This window comes from Castor canadensis, chromosome 14 (assembly GCF_047511655.1).
Source record: "Castor canadensis chromosome 14, mCasCan1.hap1v2, whole genome shotgun sequence".
In the NCBI taxonomy this organism is placed as follows: Eukaryota; Metazoa; Chordata; class Mammalia; order Rodentia; family Castoridae; genus Castor; species Castor canadensis.
In genome coordinates, this window is record NC_133399.1 from 73,307,219 (window position 1) to 73,328,949 (window position 21,731).

At 37.6% G+C, this 21,731-nt stretch overlaps 1 protein-coding gene across 17 annotated transcripts in view; it reads left to right on the top strand.

Moving 5' to 3' along the window:
* Positions 1–5,137: 5,137 nt before the first annotated feature.
* Positions 5,138–21,731, top strand: part of Pcm1 (pericentriolar material 1) — an 86,819-nt gene continuing 70,225 nt past the window's right edge. For 7 of the 17 annotated variants that reach the window (XM_074054765.1, XM_074054771.1, XM_074054772.1 and 4 more), the window contains exons 1-7: positions 5,141–5,279; positions 6,620–6,684; positions 15,961–16,078; positions 17,831–18,079; positions 19,095–19,364; positions 20,168–20,338; positions 20,525–20,641. In XM_074054765.1, the coding sequence (XP_073910866.1) occupies positions 15,983–16,078; positions 17,831–18,079; positions 19,095–19,364; positions 20,168–20,338; positions 20,525–20,641 (903 nt within the window). In that variant the 5' untranslated portion in view covers positions 5,141–5,279; positions 6,620–6,684; positions 15,961–15,982. Of the gene's footprint in view, positions 5,280–5,328; positions 5,465–6,037; positions 6,409–6,619; positions 6,685–15,960; positions 16,079–17,830; positions 18,080–19,094; positions 19,365–20,167; positions 20,339–20,524; positions 20,642–21,731 lie in introns of those variants that run through there. The other 10 variants (XM_020172508.2, XM_020172511.2, XM_020172512.2 and 7 more) reach the window with 7 other exon arrangements.

The following is a 21,731-nucleotide window of genomic DNA, read 5'->3' on the forward strand; positions in this document are numbered from 1 at the left end:
TTTTTTTGAGATAGAGTCTCCTGAACTATTTGCCCAGGCTGGCTTCGAACTGTGATCCTCCTGATTGCTGCCTCCTGAGTAGCTAGGATTACAGGCATGAGCCACTAGTGACTGGCTGCTACTACCGTTTTTAGAGCTGAACATTTCTTTTCAATTGTTTTCATTATTAATTTGTTCTTGTAGCAAATGGATGAATACAGTATGTCTAATTTCCTATTACTAAGTAATTTATTTTTAAGCTATTTCAGTATCTTATCCTCTACACTCATCTCTACCTTCACCTTCTGGGGATGACCTTGGTAAAATCAAATATTAGTGTGGATAAAAAAAATCACATAATAAAAATAAATGTCAGCGTCCTGTAGCTACTAAAGATTTTTCCTTTACGTTCTAGCACCACCTTCAGGGAAAACTATGTATTGCATAATATTGTTTTTTCAGAGCCCAAATTAATGAACATCAAAATAACTGAACCCTGCAAAGCACTGGGAGTATAAAGAAGTACAAAAGTTAAGGTTTCTGCTGTAGCCATCCTTACACTCTACATGTAGATAAAGGACATACAAAACATATTTAGGATGTAAACGACATTACACAAAATATCCTGTTACTATATTACAAAGCAAACAACAATAAAAACAGCATGGTACTGGCACAAAAACAGACATGAAGACCAGTGGAACAGAATAGAGGATCCAGATATGAAGCCACACAACTATGAGAAACTTATCTTTGACAAAGGAGCTAAAAATATACGATGGAGAAATAGCAGCCTCTTCAACAAAAACTGCTGGGAAAACTGGTTAGCAGTCTGCAAAAAACTGAAACTAGATCCATGTATATCACCCTATACCAAGATTAACTCAAAATGGATCAAGGATCTTAATATCAGACCCCAAACTCTTAAGTTGATACAAGAAAGAGTAGGAAATACTCTGGAGTTAGTAGGTATAGGTAAGAACTTTCTCAATGAAACCCCAGTAGCACAGCAACTAAGAGATAGCATAGATAAATGGGACCTCATAAAACTAAAAAGCTTCTGTTCATCAAAAGAAATGGTCTCTAAACTGAAGAGAACACCCACAGAGTGGGAGAAAATATTTGCCAATTATACATCAGACAAAGGACTGATAACCAGAATATACAGGGAACTTAAAAAACTAAATTCTCCCAAAACTAATGAACCAATAAAGAAATGGGCATGTGAACTAAACAGAACTTTCTCAAAAGAAGAAATTCAAATGGCCAGAAAACACATGAAAAAATGCTCACCATCTCTAGCAATAAAGGAAATGCAAATTAAAACCACGCTAAGATTCCACCTCACCCCTGTTAGAATAGCCATCATCAGCAACACCACCACCAACAGGTGTTGGCGAGGATGCGGGGGAAAAAGGAACCCTCTTACACTGTTGGTGGGAATGTAGACTAGTACAACCACTCTGGAAAAAAATTTGGAGGCTACTTAAAAAGCTGGACATCGATCTACCATTTGATCCAGCAATACCACTCTTGGGGATATACCCAAAAGACTGTTACTCCAGAGGCACCTGCACACCCATGTTTATTGCGGCACTATTCACAATAGCCAAGTTATGGAAACAGCCAAGATGCCCCAGCACTGACAAATGGATTAAGAAAATGTGGTATATATACACAATGGAATTTTATGCAGCCATGAAGAAGAACGAAATGTTATCATTCGCTGGTAAATGGATGGAATTGGAGAACATCATTCTGAGTGAGGTTAGCCTGGCTCAAAAAACCAAAAATTGTATGTTCTCCCTCATATGTGGTCATTAGATCAAGGGCAAACACAACAAGGGGATTGGACTATGAGCACATGATAAAAGCGAGAGCACACAAGGGAGGGGTGAGGATAGGTAAGACACCTAAAAAACTAGCTAGCATTTGTTGCCCTTAATGCAGAGAAACTAAAGCAGATACCTTAAAGCAACTGAGGCCAATAGGAAAAGGGGAACAGGTACTAGAGAAAAGGTTAGATCAAAAAGAATTAACCTAGAAGGTAACACCCACGCACAGGAAATCAATGTGAGTCAATGCCCTGTATAGCTATCCTTATCTCAACCAGCAAAACCCCTTGTTCCTTCCTATTATTGCTTATACTCTCTCTACAACAAAATTAGAGATAAGGGCAAAATAGTTTCTGCTGGGTATTGAGGAGGGGGAGCGGGAGGGGGTGGAGTGGGTGGTAAGGGAGGGGGTGGGGGCAGGGGGGAGAAATGAACCAAGCCTTGTATGCACATATGAATAATAAAAAAAAATCCTGTTAAGTAACTTACACATAGTGACAACTAATTTAGTTTATGTTAACCAAAATCAAAGCACCTTATTTTATTCATTCTATTACTACCTAATGCCAAGCCAATGTTCTCTTTGTTGCTCCCTTTCCTCTCTTTCTAGCCTGTGCTAAATATTACCATTAGATTGAAATCTTAATCATTTCACTATATCATCACTTTCTTCCAAAATCTCAAATGGTTTCACACCACCTTTGGAACAAAGCCCAAATTCTTCAATTCAACAGGTTTGATCCCAACCTTTAGATTAACTTGCCTTCCTTAACCTCCCCCCAATGCCTCACCCCACATGAATCCTGTCTAGTTTCTATGTTGTTTATTGCTTATTCTGGATGTATTGTCTATGTTCCTGGTGTGGCCCATTTCCCTGAACATTATTCTGCCATTTATACCCGTGATTATTTAACACGTGTTAAATTGTAAGTGTGGAAAACAGAAATGGAGTTTCCAAGTGTACCTCCTAGAGGCTACTCTTCTGTTTCCTACCTACATTTCCACAGAATGCTGCACTTATTTTCACTATTCATAGAAATCCCGGAGCTATCATAATTTCTGAGACAACATATCTCTAGTTTTTGTTGAATTACTAAATACTTCCTGTCTAAATGTCTACTTAATATAATCAAACACTACTTCCATAAGATTTATCTTTAGATTAGCTGTTAAATTTTTGGAAGTCAGTGATAATTCTATAATTTCTCAGCTTCTACTTTCCTTCTTCCCCCACAAAAACCAGTAATGCTCATGTACCAGTTTGCGAACTCCTTTTTAATATAAAAGTTTTTCAGATTCCTCTCATCACCTAACAGACATAATAGTACAGTACTGACAATTTGAGGGTCTATAAAATTAGGAGACTTTTGACAATAGCTTATACATGTTTTTAAAATAATGCATGTGTATAAAAATGATGACATAGTAATATTTGGGGGCCTTACCATATGTTAATGCTTTTTTCTGTGAAGTTTCTTTCAATAATAGTAATAATAATAACAAATATCTGTAAATAATCAGGTAGACCTCAGCTTAATGCGAGACTTCATTTTACCTCTCATTTGTAAAATGGGTCATATGCAAACCCAGCATCTTCAGGGCTACAGTGAGAATTAAGAAAAGCACACTAGATGTAATGCTCAGTGCTGCCTGATACAAAATGAACTCTTAAGAGAAAAATTAAGTATCTTTGTGGTAAGCAATATTATTCTCATTCCACCATTTCATAAGTGGGGCGACTAAGTAACCCTGCTGGAGGTCTTAGGGTGGTGGAACCAGGATAGGGCATTCTAGACTAAATAAATACCTAATTGGTTAGTTGCAGTGACCTAAGCTCCTACAGCACTTTTCTTTTCTTTCTTTCTTTCTCTTGAAGAAACCAGAGTTTGAACCCAGGGCTTTACCCTTGCAAAGCAGGAGCTCTACTACTTGAGTCACACCTCCAGTCCATTTTGTTCTGGTTATTTTGGAAATGGGGGATCCATGAACTATTTGTTCCAGCTGGCTTCAAATCGTGATCTTTTGATCTCAGCCTTCCAAGTAGCTAGGATTACAGGCATGAGGCACCGCTCCCAGCAGCACTTTTTCTTATAATACGGAATTTATTTACTATATCTCCATCCTTCATTTGAGCTGTTCAAGGGCAGGGATTCTGTTTTTCTTACGTCAGTATGTAGCGATATTGGGAACAGAACACTGTTTAAAGTAGTATCCGTGATCATTATTGCATGGAGGCCTGAACTTGGGTGCAGTGGCTAGCTGCAGCGGCCGGAAGAGCTTTCCTCACTTGAATTTGTTCTGAGACACAGGTCTACTGATTTGTTTTGTAAACAATTTCTGTTGGTAATTGAGAGGGACGATTTGTTGTTGTTGGAATCCAGTTTCTCCTTAGCCTTATTTTGCATTTGAAAACCTTATCCCATAATTACAAACTCTAAAAATAGAACACCCTTCACACAACTGAAACCGACAGGTGTTCTAACTCTTCAGCCTGGCGTGTTGAAGGCCTTGTCACTTTACCGAATGTTCTATTGTTGTTTAGAGGCAATCTGTCAGTTTACTGATCTTAATAGAACTGTTAACATACGAGTATAAAGGGAATTGAGACACCAGCAGATTTTGAGAAATTTTTCTGAGATTAAATTCTGACTAAAACATTGTTTCTTTTAGGGAAAATTAGGACACCAGAGTGGGATTAATTAGTAATATTTATGATTCTCCCACCGACTATGATATGTGGCAAATTATTCAATTCTTGTTAAAAACCTAGGGGGACGGACTAGATTGTAGGGGCCTTTTCGTGTCCTTTCCTTCGTGGCAGGGATGTGGGAGGGAAGGGACTAGAAGAGCCTCTTAGGTCTGACGCCCACCCTCTCCCCCAACCCCACGCCCGTTCCCGCTCACGACCGGGCCAACCCACTTCCGCACAGGCCTGAGCCGCGCGTCCCGAGACCTAAATGGGTCGCGCACAGCACGCTGGGACTTGTAGTTCCCCGCCTCATAGCGGTTGGGCGTTGAAAACTAGGGTCCAGCGGGCATTCTGGGATATAGTCTCTGGTTGTCGGTTTGTGTTGATCCGTTCCCAGCTGAGGGGTCAGAAGTGACACTGCCGCGTCACGTGACTCCGGTATAGCGCGCACGGAGATCGCACTGCGGCTCCGGCCCGGGCGACTTCTCGCCCCCGTGAGGCCGTTGCCGAGGAGACGGCGCATGTCCCGCGCGCATTGCCCCCTCTGCAGTACCCCCCGCCCCTCTTCTCCCACCACAATGAGATCCTAAGATGGCGGTGGCTGCGGCGGTTGGCGCCGAGTAGCTAAGGTGGAGAGGGCGGCCATTGGGCTCTAGGCAGTCAGGGAACTTGAAGATCTCCCTGCTGCGGTGTCTGAGGAAGAACTGCTGCCGGTGGCGGGTCCTGAGGGCCGCCCGCCGCTCCGCTCTGGGCAGGAGAGGCTGCACCGTTCACAGGTAAAAGCTGCGCGTCTCCGGCCCTTGGCAACCGAGTTTACCGCGCCACCGGGGCGGGAGAGCAACGGCTGCGGGACGCCTGGTCCTGCCGGGCCTGGCCTCGGGCCCACGCCTCCTGCAGACTCCTGGGTCTTGCTGCCAGCTTCTCGTCCCCTTGCTCGGGACTGACTGACGCGATCTGCGGGGTGAGCATCTAGGGACACGTTGGGGACCCGCAGGAGCCCTCCGCCCTCCCCGCCTCTCTCCCTAAGACCCGGAGGAGGCCGCCCCGAGTCCCGGCAGCTCCAGCGCCTCTCACAGCGGGGGGAGGCGGGGCCGGGGCTGTCGTTTGGGTGTCGCGGCCGAGGTGTCCGAGCCAGGCCTGGGTGGCCCCGTGACCGCACTCCTTTCCTCCCGCCCACCGCCACGTTCCACCGGGCGCGGGCGGGCTGCGGGGTCTCCGCCGTTTGTGCGGAAGGGCCGGGTGGGCGTTCCCGACGGGGAGGCTCACATTCGCCCGGGGAGGTCGATCCCACCGCCCGCCCCTCGCCCGGCGCGTTTTCCTCCTCCATCGCTTAGGTCCTCTGCAGCCCCGGCCGGGACCGGGCGAGTGGGATGCGGGCTCACGCTGCAGAACCCGGTGCTGGGGTTGCGGTGGGTGGGGGTAGGATGGGACCCCGCGGGGCGTCTGGTGTCGCGAACTTTTCGTCCCGCGCCTCTGGAGCGCGCCCTGTCTGAGCCTTTGGTTTCCCAGCCCGGCTGAGGCCAGGCAGTGGGGGCTGTCGGTGACGGATGGCGTTGCGGCGCTGAAAGCCGGCTTTCTGGGCGCCCCCGTCACCCCCACCCCGTCCCCGCCTTCCGCCGTTCGCTGGCTGCGGGTGGGCGTGGAGCACGGTGCACCTGCCTCTCCTCTCGGCTCACCGTCCTGCCCCGGCCCGCTGCACGCACGCCTGGTTGTGGCGGGCCTGACGATTTTGTTACTGAGCAGCCGGTTTTTAAAGAAGCGCGTTCCACATCCTCAGATAGCCAGAGTTCTTGAAGTTTTTGTGACAGGAAGTCAGTGACTCGATCAAATCAAAATAACTTCCCTGTGGATCTCTAAATGATACTCGGAAAAATACAACTCTCATCTTCTAATGTAGACCTTAAGGTATCGCTTTGCTATTTGGTTGGATCTAGAGGTTTGGGGGATTTAAACATCACATTGTTTTCCAAAAGGATTAAGGTAACGGGCTCAAAATGTCAATGAGTTATGTTTTTCTTTTTTGTTGATAATCCTAAATATTTTAGTCCTCATAGTGTTTTGTTCTGTACTTAATTGTGTAAAAATTTACTGAAGTGTAATTTTTTTTTTTAATAAGGTAGTTTTGACGCGTGGAGCAAGAAAGGAGCTGCTTCTGAATTGCAAAAAGTAGTTTCTAGACAGGTAATTTGATATGTATATATTTATATATATATGTGTGTGTGTGTGTATTAGTTTCCTTTCTGTTATAGTTGACGAACACTTTAAAATGGAGACCGTTATCCAAAAACCAGTGCATGACTGAGGGTCCTCTACTTTGTAAACGGACATCCTGGGTTTGCTGCCGTGTTTGCTCTGCTACTATGCTTTTTGGCATGCTACTTTGGTCTGCCTTCATCTTTGTTAGAAAACAGCCAAGCCATTCCTACTAATTACGTACTAGAATGGCCTGTGCAGTACCTTTGAAATTTTTGCTGTAACAACTATTTGAATAGCCTCTCTTTTTAAAACCGTTTAATCTCAAGTTATCTCCTTCCACATTTCTGTTAGTTGGCTTTGTTTTTAATCGTGAACTTTTCTGCTTTTTAAGTTTCTTATACCTACAATCGACTTACATTCTTTTAGTGCCTAAAATTACTGTGAACATTAGTTTTTGTGCATAGTGCATTGCCACATGCCACAGACAGTCCTGGGAAATATACGTTCATTGAGAGGAAGTTAAGTAATTATTTGCTAAGGACAATTTAGAAATTAAATAGCTAAAGGATGAGAATTACAAGAAATTTGGTTAAAAGTGTTTTAGAAATAATTGATCTTTAAAGAAAAATTTCAGTGTCTGAATTTAATTCTCCTGTAAAAATTTTAAGAAAAACAGGGCATGGTGATCTGCACCTGTAGTCCAGCACATGGGAGGCTGAGGCAGGAGGATTGAAAGTCCCAGGCTTGGCTGGGCTACATGACAAGACCCTGTCTCCAAAAATCACATTAAGGAAAAAAATGAAGAAAACTTATTTTCAGAATGTGTTCCGTGTATTATTGCTTTCTATAAAAGCAAACAGATTTTCAAGCTCCCTTTTGAGGACTTTGAATGAGACTATTATGAGAAAATCCAAATCGGTAGTTGATTTATATATCAATTTCAATACTAGCACGTTTTGTTTTTCTGAAAAAAAAAAAAAATGGAACTCAGGAGAGATCGATGTGAGTGTGCCAGTTTTTAACACTAAATGATTGCTGTGTAGTGGGTATTTAGTGATATAAAAAATTTTAAAATGGGTTATAATTTTACTTTCAGGACATTAGGGAAGATGGATGGGAAGCATAAAAATGTAGAGTAACTGAGTCTGGTATCTGAATGGGAATTCAAGCCCCTTGAAGGAACAAATGGATTTGAAATGAAAACCAGAGAAAGTTTGGAATACAATCACATCAGGGAATTCAGTATGAAACTAACAGGACATACATAGCAATAGATTCACTTTACAAATTTAATAGGGTGCCCCCAGAGTACTTTGTAATGACTATAAAGTGTAGAGATAGGGTAGTGAGCAAAAACCCATAATGCCTTACCTCATGGTAAAGTATGTGCATATATGCAGGACATAGTGCCATTTTAGGACCGTTTCTCCACTTTCACAGGCTGAGAGCAGGAGCAAAGAAGGCAGGTAGTGGGTTTATCTAAAGTTAACAGAATGAGAAAAATAGGAGAAAGTCAAGAATGCTAGCAAGGTATTTTTATAGTAACTTAACTGAATTTGGGTAAGAAAGCAAGAGAGAGTCTGGGAAACAAAAATGATCTAGGAACTGGAAGTATTCTGGAGGGACAAGAGCAGGTTCAGTAGTGAGAGAACTATAATGCAGAACTTAGAAAGAATTTCCTGAATAAATGACCAGCTCAGAATCAAAAAGGTATTGGAATAGAGAAGAAAAGGTAGACATTGGAATTGAGACCAGAATCTTAGAAAAAATTTTTAAGTGTTCATAGGAGCAAGGAATGAGACTAGAGACTTGGCCCAAGTGATAGAACTCCTGCCTAGCAAGCAGGAGACCATGAGTTCAAACCCCGCAGTATTGCCAAAAAATGAAAGTAGGGAGTGAAGTGGAAAGTGAAACTGAGAGCCAGTTGTTACAAAGAAAAGAGCTTGACAGTAGGAAATGGTGCCCAAGATAAGAGTGACTTTGTTTATGGCTGCATTGGGGTATAAACTCAGGGCTTCATGTTTCCTAGGTAGGCCCTGAATGGATTGGTGTTGAAGATAGGGATGAGAGGTTGATGGCAGAAACAGAGCTTAGTGATTTTGCCCAGGGAGAAATATGTAATTAATGATAAGGAAGTTACAGACTTGGAATATACTTGCAGGGAAGGAGAGGTTGTAGCAAGCAGAATTTTGTATATTGGGAGATTAATTGGCCTCAGGGTTCACACTTGCTTTTGTAGAAAGTGAGGATATATTAAATTGTGTGCGTGTAAAAATGTTCTACTTAACTGTAAAAAATAAATTTATACCACAAAGAAATAATGTTTGAGGAAAGACATTTTTTAACCTGATTTCATTATACAGTGTTTACATGTATCAAAACACTGCATACTACCCCATTAATATGTAGAATTTTGTGTGTTTATGTTGTTACATACAAAGTTTACACTGTAAGTAACTGTACTGTAAGATAGACCTAATGCAATACTTGGTACATAAGTATGATCCAAAATGAGTGTTTATTGCAATTTATTTGTCCACCTTTCCCCAATACCTTAAGAGTTTCAGTTTTGTTTTGTTTTTTTTTTAATTTGAGGAGGTATCTTAAGTTCTAAGAGTAATTATTAGAAATTTATTGAATTTTTTTTAAGAAAAAAAAAATCTCAAATTGATGTCTTGCAGTATGGCTCATGTTGTAGAGACTGTTTGCCTAGTAAGTGCGAGGCCCTGAGTTCAAACCCTAGTACTGATTTAAATAAAAAAAAAAGTCTCAAGAGCAAGGGGTATGGCTCAAGTGGCAGAGCACTTGCCTAGCAAGTATAAGGCCCTGGATTCAAATCCCAGTACTGCCCAAAAAAGCAATGGGAAAGATCTTGTGTGGGTTTTTTTGTTTGGAAGCACAGGGATTAAATCCAGGGCCTCAGGTATGCTAGACTAGCACTCTGCTACTGAACTGTATCATCAGCCCTATATGAAAGGTACCTTACTATCTTGTGTATAGAGGAGAAATATATTTCTTAAGTGAAACTCGATAACACATAATACTGAGTATTTATGCATTTTTCACCTCACTTTCCATCAAAAGTGCTTAGTTGTACACTGTATTGAGGTTTTCAAACAGTGTACACTGCTGGGGAAAAATATTTGCAATACATATTTCTGGTACCAGTGAATGGTCTCTGCTTTCACCTGAGTCCTGAGTGCTGCCCTTTGTCATTCTGTTCCTCATTTTTCTCATATCTCTTTGCCACTGCCATCTCACCCTTTTAATAAGGATTATTTAGTAAAGATTGTTTAATATGCAATCCTTAATTACACATCACTTATAAACTCCCTCAACTTTGTTTTTTTTTTTTTAAACTCAGGGCTTTGAGCCATCCTCCCAGCCCTTTTTGCTTTAGTTATTTTTCAGGTATGGTCTTGTATTTATGCTTGGGCTGGCCTGGACCTCCATTCTCTTATTTATGCTTTCTGTGTAGCTGGAGTGACAGGTGGATACCACTGTGCCCAGCTATTGGTTGAGGTGGGGTCTCACAGACTTTTTGCCTTAGCCAGCCTCAAACCACAGTTCTCTCTATCTCTGCTTCCTGGAACTCGCTAAGCATTGTACTAAATCTGCCAGTCAGCCTCTGTTCAGTTCTTCCCATTTTTGCTTTGGCGTCATTAGAAGTGTATCTCTGCTTGTCGAACACTAACTCTCCCTCCCCCATCCCAGTACTCACACTCTCAGAGACCATATGTTGTTTATCTTCTTCCAGTTTTGTTATATTCAGTATCTGTCTCCATGGGCTCTTTGCTGACAAATTTTAAACATGCTCAGGATACTTCGATTTTAATAAACCTCCAGAAAATCTCTGCTTGCTTCATTTCACAGATTGGTTCCTTAAAAATATTAGCTAGTGAGCTCTTTGTTTCTTCTTCTCCTTCCCCTTAATAATGCATTCTAATTATAAAATCCACCCTCACAACTCTGCTGAAATTGTGTTTACCAAGGTCAGCATTAGCCTCTGTGTTGCTAAATGTAAGTGGATCCTTGTGAGCACTTTTCTTACTGGACTAGGTAACATTTGCTGTATCACACTTGTTGATAGATTTACCCTTTTTGGCACATTCTGCTGTTTTTTCTCCTTTCCGTACCTTTTGGTGTTCTTTTCCTCTTCCTTAAATATCAGTGTCCTTTAACGGTCCATCTTCTCTTGCTGTTCATCTTCTCCCTGAGACTTCTGACCCATATAAAGTACATTTATTGTCATCTCCAACCTAGATTTTTCTTCTGAAAAATCTGTATTTGCCCAGTACATGAATTTAATTAGGTGTGCCATAAGTACTTCAAATCCAGCATTTCTAAAACTCTAACTCATCATCCTGTTCTTCAATAACCGAAATTTGTTCTTTAGTAATCACTTTATACCCAGTTGCTCAAGGTAGAGACTTAGGTTTTAGGCTTTAACTCATTCCTCATCTCCTACATCGCAATAGTCACCATGCTCCAAATTGGTCTTTTCTACATCCCTCTCTACATTCCTAATCTTTTGATTGTTGGAAGCCCTTTCTGTACATCTGAATACTAATTTATATTAATTGGTCTATAGAATAAAATCTAGAAGGCAGAGATCTGACATTTTTAATGATAACTTTGCCATGATTTAAGTGGTTGGCATGAAGAAGAGAAATGACTTGCCATTATTTTCCACCCATTCATAGGAGGAGATGTTTGCTCTTTGAGAAATCTGCTGAATGTTCATGCATTAAGAATTGAGGGGGATGAAGGAGAGCAGTGGAGGGGGTAAATTCAAATATATATTTGATACATTGTAAGAACCTTTATAAATGCTACAATGCCCCCCCCAGGCAAACAATAAAAAAATAAATAAAGAATTGGTCTACATGCAATTTTTTTTTTACTAATAAATTTACTTAGATAATAGTATGCCTTTGAAATATACATTGGCTATCATTGTTACAGTTAAATATTTTATCTTAATATAGCAATCACAGCCAGCAGTTTACTTTACTAACTCAATAGATAAACTTTAGTAAATAAAAAAAAGATTTAAAAGATATTTGATCTTTTTTTCCAAAACTAATTATATTGTATTATCTTAAACTATTTTAGAAACTTATATAGTGTTCAATCTTTGGCCTGTAAATACATCTTTAGAATAAGCTCTGCATTTTAGGGGAGGCTATTATTTTAATATAAAAATAGATGTAAACATTCTGTCTTTTTTTTTTTTTTTTTTTTTTAAAGATAAGGTCTCACTACATAGCTCAGACTGGCCTTGAGCTTAAGTTCCTTCTGCCTCAGCCTCATTCAGGGATCACAGGTGTGGGCCACAATGCTCAGCTTTTTTTCTAGATAACTAGCTAGATAGTTTTTTTTGTTGTTGTTTTTGGTGGTACTGGAATTTGAACTCAGAGCCTCACAATTGCTAGGCAGGTGCTCTACTATTTAAACAATGCCCCAGTCCTTAATTGATCTTGAAATAAGATAACTATCACCCTATGGATAGAGGGTATAACATACTTTATTTTAAGACAATACTGATGTAAGAATTTTTACTTAAATATTTAGGTAATTCCTTCCCCCCCCCCCTTTTTTTTTTTTGGAGGTACTAGGGCTTGAATTCTGGTTCTTATGCTGGGCAGGTATTCCATTGTCTGAACCATGTCCCCAGCCCTTTTTGTTTTGGTTATTTTTGAGATAGAATCTGACATTTATGCCCTGGCTGGGCTAAACTACAATCCTACTATTTATGCATCCTGTGTATATGAGATAACAGGCATTCATCATCATGTCTAGCTTTTTTGCAGGCTAGAACGTCAGTCCTCCAGATCTCTGTCTCCCAAGTAGCTAGAATTACAGATGTGAGCCCCATCATCCAGCGATCAGTAGTTTTCCCTTCTAATTTACATTTAAAACAATTTGTTTTAAGTAGTTTTAAATATGGTATTACCTCTATTATCTATTTTTTGAGCTCCTTTTCTTTAATAGTACAAGTTATGTCAGAGCTTCTAGGAAACTTAAGATACTGCAGATGTTTTGCTTAAACAAGTTGCTTCAGTTCACTGGACATACCTTTCTGTGGGTGTTAGTTATTTGTGTGTGTGTGTGTGTGTGTGTGTGTGTGTGTGTGTGTGGTACTGGGATTTGAATTCAGGGCCTTAATTTTTGCTAGATAGGCACTCTGTCACTTGAGCCACTCCATCAGCTCTATGAGTATTATTTTTTAAACGTTCTTAATTATATTCCTAATATAAAAATAGTGTGAATGATTGCTAAACATACGTAAATCAGAGAAAAGGTGAAAAATCATTGCATTTCTACTCTGTAACCAGTAATTGCTTTCATAAAAGCATTTTAATATACTTTCTTAGTTTTTTTAAGTCTACACACAATTTTCCCTGTTTTTTCCTCTTTTATGTAACTTTTCCATATTAAAAAGGTGTTGTATTCTCCAGCCTTCATAATTACCTATTGTGAAGAATGCCTTGTATTCTACCCTGTGGATATTGGACAGTTTGCCTGATAGCATTCATCCTGTCATTTGAGGTTTAGTTATTTTTGAATTTATCACAGTCATTGTTTTATACATTATAGTTTTTTTCTCCCCATATTTAGGGTTGTTTTTGTAGGTTAGATATGGAGAGCTAGAATTACTGGGACAAAAAGAGTTTTGGTTCTTGATTCAGTATTGTCACAGTACTTTCCAGAAAGATTATACCAATTTACATTATCACCGTACTGTCTGAGAGTTCCATTTTACCTTTCAATCAGGATTAAGAAATACATAATTTATGTGAGATTTTGCAGGTTTAATAGTCCCTTATTTTAATTTACAGCTGGACTTTATTAATTATATTGTTTTATGCTTCTTGTTTTCTTTTGTAAATTACTTTAATTCTTTAAAGTATTGTGTATATATATATATTTTTTTTTTTTTTTTGAAGTACTAGGGTTTGAACTTAGGGCTTCTTGCTTGCTAGGCAAGTGCTGTACCATTTGAGCCATGCCTGTACCCCAGTATTAAATTTTTTTTCCAGATTTTTTTCCCCCATTTGTCATTTACTATTTATTTTCAGCATTCTTTGATTCATTTTTATGTGAATAAAATTTATTGAACTTATTTCTTTGTGCTCTCTATCATGTTTATCTTTTTAAAAACCTTAGTTATTTGAATATTTTATTTTGAATTTACTTACTGTTTTAGTGCTGGGTAAGGCAGCCTTTTCTATTTGAAGAGAATTAAGTTCTAATGTCATAAGACATTTACTGTTTATTGTGAGTTAACTTTTGTGTATGATGCTACTAACATGTATCCTTAGCAGTGGAAAAAATAGTGATTTAAGTAATTTTTCTGTGTTCTGTATTGAGATGAAGGGTCCCATGTAAGGAAAACTGTTAAACTCTAAATCTTTTTGGGAATTGTTAACAAATTATCCAAACCAATTGGATAATTTTACATGACAAAATTGCGATAAAATCATACAACAGGCATAAAATATTTAGTGTGGTTCTTAGTACGTAGTAAGTAATTAATTTTTCTTACTAAATTTTTCTAATTGGATAGATATAGTTGAGGATTTTCTTTTTTGATCTGGACCTAATTTAACTATGTAAACATTCACCATGGTTGAATATCTTTGTTTAATTTTCTGTCCTCTTGATCTTTATTTTCCAGGTATTAACATTTTTTTTCTGATGTATTCTTTCAAATGAATTTTAGAGTCATTTTATCAGGCTCTGAGAGTCCCAGTGGGATTTTTACTGGAATTACATAAAATTATTCACTTAGAGAAAAAAATGGTTATGTTTGCAATAGTTAACCTAACCAAACCTAGATGATAGTTTCTTTTTGTAGTTACTCAAATTTTCTCATACACTGTTTTGTAGTGCTTCTTCACCTGTGAAAAATTACATTATTCTTAGATATTATACATTTTGTCACTATTATAAGTGGCCTCGTTTTTCCTCATATTTTTAGTGGTTATTGGTGATATTTTGAAGTTCTTTAAAATTTTTAATGTATGTTCCCTAAGAATACTACCTTCTTTTTTTCCATATTAATATTTCTGTTTCATTTTTTTCTGCTTGATAGAACATTTGAAACAGTGCTAAGTAACTGATAAATAGCATTCTTATTTTGGTCTTTATGTTAAAGGGATTGTTCTTCATGTCTTAAGTATAATGTGGCTATTGATTTAAGATATACGTACTTTTCTTTCTCCCTAGTGCTGAGATTACAGGTGTGTACCTCCTTGATTGGCTGTTAAAATGTTTTTTAATGAAACATTTAAAGTAGGGCAGTAGGCATCATTATTTTGAAAGTGTTTTTTAACCACTGAATTCTTAGATTTTATTGGTCCTTTACCCCATCTCCTGCTTTTTCCTCCACTTTTTTGGTCATCCTTGTTACTATTCTGATGGTAATCTTCCTTCCTATTAAAACCAAAGCTCTTTCCTTGTTTCATGTAGTGTAGTTCTAGCCTCTTTGAATCTCTGACATAAAACGAATGCCCATGTTCTTAGGGTATCACTTTAGTCTAAATTCATTATCAAACCACAGAGATATTTTGTTTCCTGAGAGATTTCAGTTCTGTTAATAACCTTTTTCCTACCTCATTACTTTACCTTTTAGGGCTGTGTTGAATAAATTTTTAAAAAGTGCAGACCTGTACACACAGTGAATATACGTAGGCTTTCTTTCCCCTCTCCATCACTCTTGGCTACTTAACTCCTGTTAGGGTAATACGTTTATAGCAGCTAAATCAATTTGTCTCTAATGTGTGGTTGACATTGTCTCTGTTTTCTTAAAATAAGTGTTTCAGAGATTCCTTCATATTGCTAAGAGTCATGGAGTGATTTAAAAATTAAAGCTTGTTTTTATGTGTTAAAAAGCTTATTTTTGGACCTGGGAGCATAGCTCAGTGGTAGAGTGCTTATCTACCATGTGCAAGGCTCTGGATTCAATTCCTGGCATTGCCTTAGTAAACAAAAACTTCTGGGTGCTGGTGGCTCATGCCTGTAATCCTAGCTACCCAGGAGGCAGAGATTATGAGGATCACAGTTGGAAGCCAGCCTGGGCAAATAGTTTGCGAGACCCTTTTTCAAAAAACCCTTCACCAGAAAAGGGCTGGTGGAGTAGCTCAAGGTGTAGGCCCTGAGTTCAAGCTCCAGTACTGCAAAAAAAAAAAAAAAAAAAGACCAAAAAACTGAAAAATCAAAAGTTTAAAAAAGGCTTGCATTTTACTTGTTTTGCAGAAGATTAATTGTTAAAGCCAGTATGGCTACAGGAGGAGGTCCTTTTGAAGAAAGCATGAATGATCAGGATTTACCAAACTGGAGCAATGAGAATGTCGATGACCGACTGAACAATATGGTATGATGTCTTACTACGATGGTGTGTTGTTGTCTAATAAAGTTTAAATGCAGGTTTTCCTTTACCAAATCTAACTCACTGAAACTCTTTGTACACACTTCTGGCAAATATATTAAGAAACCCTGGACTATTTATATTATTAATGAAGTTCAGACACTTTGGTTGTGGATAACAGAAATCGACTTGATCTCCCTTAAACTAAAAAGGAAATTACAAGAATATAAAGATGTTTCATGAAGTACATATTAAAGGAATATAGCTGAGTTTTAGGAAAGGACCTGAGAAAGGAACTAGAAAGTTGTCAGAAATCACTTTTTCTCTGCTGGACTCTGCTTCTGAGTACCTCTGTTTAATTAATTTGGCTCTCTCTTCACAGATTACCTCTCTCCTTTGGTCCATGTGGTTGCCCTTTCATTCTAAACTTTTCAGTATGGCTGCAATTACAGACTGACTTATTTATCTCTTAGTTCCAAATTGAAAATTTAAAGTGCGATTACAACAATTTGGATTGAATGTGTGTTTCTTTTTCAGTCATCTGTGACCCAGAAGGGGTGGGGTAAGTAGTATAAAAGGTTAGCAGAAATTAACGTGGATTGAGGTAGAGGGACAGTTCATAGGGAGACGTGTTTTGTTAAAAATGAGAAAGGTACCCCTAATGGTTTTATAAGGAGGGAGCTTATTGGTGTTTTTGTTGAATGTGTTAGATTACATAGGTATGGTTCAGTGAATAAAAATATTTTCAAGTTAAAATATTAAGGATCTTTAGCATTCTGTATTGAATATTATCTTGTACATTTTTGTCTATAAAAATAACAATAGGGGTGGTGGGTGTAAGGGTAATCCCTGCACCTGGGGGCAGAGATTGGTGGAAGGATTGTGGCTCAAGGCCAGCATAGGCAAAAAGTTAGCAAGACCCCATCTTGATCGAACCAGGTGTGGTGGTGCATGTCTATAGTCCCAACTATGGAGGAACCCTATTTTGAAGGTTAGCTATGTTAGAGGTAGGAAACTGAGACTTGCTATGGAAAGTTGGGTACATTGCCTAGAGTCGCATGATGGAGAGTTTCTTTAGAATCTAGCTTGATTGTAGAGCTGTCCTCTTAACCACACATACACTTTAAAGGAGGCCAGTAAAAGTATCTTTAGTTTACTTCTCTATTTAGTTTATAAATAGAAAAGGTCAATTTTATTTATTTTTTTGAGACAGTGTCTTGCTATGTAACCCAGGTTGATCTTGCACTCCAGATCCTCCTGCCTCAGCCTCCTGAGTGCTGGGATTACAGATGTGTACACTGTGGCCAGGTGGAAAGAACACTTTTTAAATAGGCTTTTGAACCAGGCATGTACCACATGCCTGCATTCCCAGCACTTGAGGGCTGAGACAGGAGGATCAAGAGTTCCAGACCAGTCTGGGGTACAGAGTAAGACCCTGTCTCAAAAATAAGGAAAGAAAGAAAAAAATAAATACAGCTTTTGAAAACATTTAATTGGTTGTAAGGCTGGGACTTGGGGATTTATATTTGTTGATGACCTACAATAGGAAAGCAATCTATTGCTTGAAGATTAGGCTGTGAAATTAGAATAGACATAATGAGGGAAAAACAGGGTTAGTAGAATTAAATGTTTCTAAGAGAGCATGTTTATGTGAAAAATGTTATTTTAATCTTAAGACTCATTTAAGTTTTTAAACATGTCAAACTATCTTCTAGTTTGATACAGGCCAGATTAACTTTTGCTTTTGCTTTTTTAAAGGATTGGGGTGGCCAACAGAAGAAGGCAAATAGATCCTCATCAGAAAAGAATAAGAAAAAATTTGGTGTAGAAAGTGACAAAAGGGTAACTAATGATATTTCTCCGGAGTCATCACCAGGAGTTGGAAGGCGAAGAACAAAGACTCCACATACATTTCCACACGGTAGATACATGGCTCAGATGTCTGTCCCAGAGCAAGCAGAGTTAGAGAAACTTAAACAGCGGATAAATTTCAGTGATTTAGATCAGGTTTGTGAATTATTTTAAAAATCAAGTTATGACTGTGGGAAAATTTGAAATGGATTAAATAATTTGTCTTAAGAATAAAAGATTGAGCTGTTTATTTACTCTTTAATTTCCATACATGTGGAAAGAATTTTTAATCGATGATAGTATTGTGTTCTTTGGAGGGAAACAAAATTTTATTTATAAACTTGTCAAAGACCTGTCTTTCTGGGCTTTGTTATAATTCTAATAACTAAAATTATTTCATTATGAAACTAAATTTTGCATATTACTAACTGAATAAAACTTTCTAAGTTTAATGTATTTGTTGGGTAAGTGTGGTTTATGCTGGATTTTCTAAACATTAGAGTAAAATGGATTTGTATTTGTAATCATTGAAATCTAAAAGCAAATAGAAAAGATAATGAACTCTAGGTCAGTATTTTACGTTCCGATCTATAGTTTACAGAGATAAAGAGGTTTCCAAGTGTATAGAGAATGTATTCAGGTCTAATACGACGATGATATAAATGACCACATATGTAGCAGTTATTGAATACTTAACTGCCAGGTACTAAACTGATTTTTAATTTGTATAGCTGGGGATTGAACCCAGGGCTTTACACATGCTAGGCAAACACTCTAACTCTGAGCTATATCCCCAAATCTGAACTGAGAATGTTTTTAGACAGTGCTTCATACAGACAAATTTTTATGCTGATGTCATATTAACATTGATTCATTGGGTTCAAAGCCCATATGAATTATGTAAGCAAGTAACAAATAGCAGTGGTCTGTAATCCTAGTATATCACTTAAATGAGTCTTGTTCATATTTATCAGTTGAATTGTCTCAACAAAATGAGGATTAGGGAGTACTAATCTAATTTTAATTTATTTTTTCAAGTAAAAGAATCTGTTAAATCATATTACAAAGCTGTGTATACTTCATATCTGATGGTGAAACTGAGAACATTAAGTTTTTAAAAAATGTTAAGAGATTAATGTTTGTGTGATTTGGTTTTTTTTTTAATATGTAGAGAAGCATTGGAAGTGATTCTCAAGGTAGAGCAACAGCTGCTAACAACAAACGTCAGCTTAGTGAAAACCGAAAGCCCTTCAACTTTTTGCCTATGCAGATTAATACTAATAAGAGCAAAGATGCTGCTACAAGTCTTCAAAAAAGAGAAGTGATTGGATCAACACAGTGTAAAGAGTTGTTTGCTTCTGCTTTAAGTAATGACCTTTTGCAAAACTGTCAAGTCTCTGAAGAAGATGGGAGAGGAGAGCCTGCAATGGAGAGCAGCCAGGTAATAAAATGTGTTTCTTTTGTTTGTTGCTTTACAAACCTCAAAGTATAAACATTAAGGTTTAAAAAATTATATTAGGTTATGCACATTGGAATTTTAGTTAAGTAGAATTATTTACTAACCCTGTTTTAAATAAGTCTACAACATTTATTTATTTAAAAGTAGAATAGAAACTTTTTCCCAAATGATTAGTGAAATGGCATATTCAGTTTAATTAAGGCTTTTTTATTTGCCAAATACTGTATCACTAATTTTTAGTAAAGGGGATGGAAGCAATGTAGTTAATAGCTATATATACATACATTTTTTTTTTTTTTTTTTTTTAGCAGTACTGGGATTTTGAACTCAGGGCTTCTCACTTGATAGACAGGCATTCTGCTTCTTGAGCCAAGCCTCCAGCCTGATTTTTGTAAGAATTTTTTTGAAAGACTGATACATTCTTTTGAAAAGTACTTTCAAAAGTATTTTTAATACTGCTTATTTATAAGGAGATAAAAACATTAGAAGGAAAACTCATGTAAATAATTGGTGTGCAGTTTGTTTTGTAAATAAAATCTTCCAGCTAAGCTAAAATTTGGAAATTTATTTTCAAATTGAAGATTTTAGTATTGCTAGTTATGTTTTGATTAAAACCTAAGTTTGATTCACTTTTTTTATATGTGTAAATTTTAATGATAAACCTAGATGTACCTTTGATTATATTCTCTTTGAAATAAAAATATGTTAAATTGTAATGGAGTTAATTAATGTTCAGTTTTACATGTGTACTGTCATGCGTTTTATTTTTAATATTTGTCTTGCAGATTGTAAGCAGGCTTGTTCAAATTCGTGACTATATTACTAAAGCTAGTTCCATGCGAGAAGATCTAGTGGAGAAAAATGAAAGATCTGCTAATGTTGAGCGCCTTACTCATCTAATAGATCATCTAAAAGAACAAGAAAAGTCATATATGAAATTTCTCCAAAAAATTCTTGTAAGTTTTGAACCTTTCAAAATAAGATACTGAGTTATTTTTGTAATTTATCAGTGTGTATACAATGATGATATTCTGATAGCATTCCAGAGGAGTTAACGTATTTTCAAAAAATCGTGCCATCTGTTATAACAGTTTATTGCCCTTTTTAATAGTTGTATGATTTATACCACTAAAATATTTCAGGCTAGAGAAAATGAGGAGGAGGATGTTCGGACTATAGATTCAGCTGTGAGATCTGGTTCTGTAGCTGAGAGCACATCGCTAAACATAGATGTGCAGTCTGAGGCTTCAGATACCACGGTAAGCGGCTTTTTGGTAATTAAAGTGCTGGAAATGAAGATTTTAAACTTTCCCCCCATTTTTCAAAATGATATTTTATAGGCATTCCTTAATGAAAAGTGTATTCCAGGGAAGAAATCCTCAAATTGTTAATGCTGTGTATATTTCTTAAACATTGAAGCTTAAAAGTGTCATTTATTAACATTAAAAATAGGTTTAATGGTTGAGCCGAAAATCTACTAGTAATTTCTGAACCTCAGTTTGTTTTGTTCAGAACAGCCTTCCTAATTTTAAGAAACAGTGGGAAACTTTAAACTGTGAATATATGGGTTATTAGTAATCACTAATGCAACTAATGACTACTAAGCACCTAGTCTTCTGGAAAAGTGTCCATGTTCATTTGCCCGTGAGGACTCATTTTAAGTGTAGTTTCATTTTTCAGGCTCTAGTCTAGTATTATAGCAAAACCAGATAACAGAGAAGTTGAAATAAAGACAAACAGAACAGGTTAGCATTTATATTATTATTTACTAACAGTAACAAAAATACTGTAATTTCTGATTGACATGCAATTTATAAAAATACTGTCCTTTGGAAAAATAATAATATACAGATCTTTTGACAAAGAAAAGACTTAGCAGAAGACTTAGTTCGTGGAAGTTAATGTGCTTCAAAACAATTTCTGCTTTTAAGCATTTTTATTTTAACAGATGTGTGCCTATAATCATGCATTAGTAAACTTTGACACCTGTTACCAATAAGGCTTTTCTTTTGAAAGGATAACCAAATATGTCTGTTTAGTTTTTGAGGTATGTTCCAAAATATCATTCAGCATTAGGAATTTGAGGATTTGTTTCCTTTTAATAGTTTCCTATGTAGTTTCTTATCTGTTTCCCTTCTGTTCTCTGCCCTTCCTAGTTTGAAGAGGAAATTTGAATTTTTTTCTGTACCTTATTTTACCGGAAAATACTCAGGAGGGATTGATCCAAACAGTTGTTGAGAAATGGATTCTCCTTGGGGAAATTGTTTTCTATTTACAGTGATACTGGGAATATAATTGCTTATATATCAGCAGAAATGGAAGGGGCAATGTGGGTAAAGGAATTTGTTA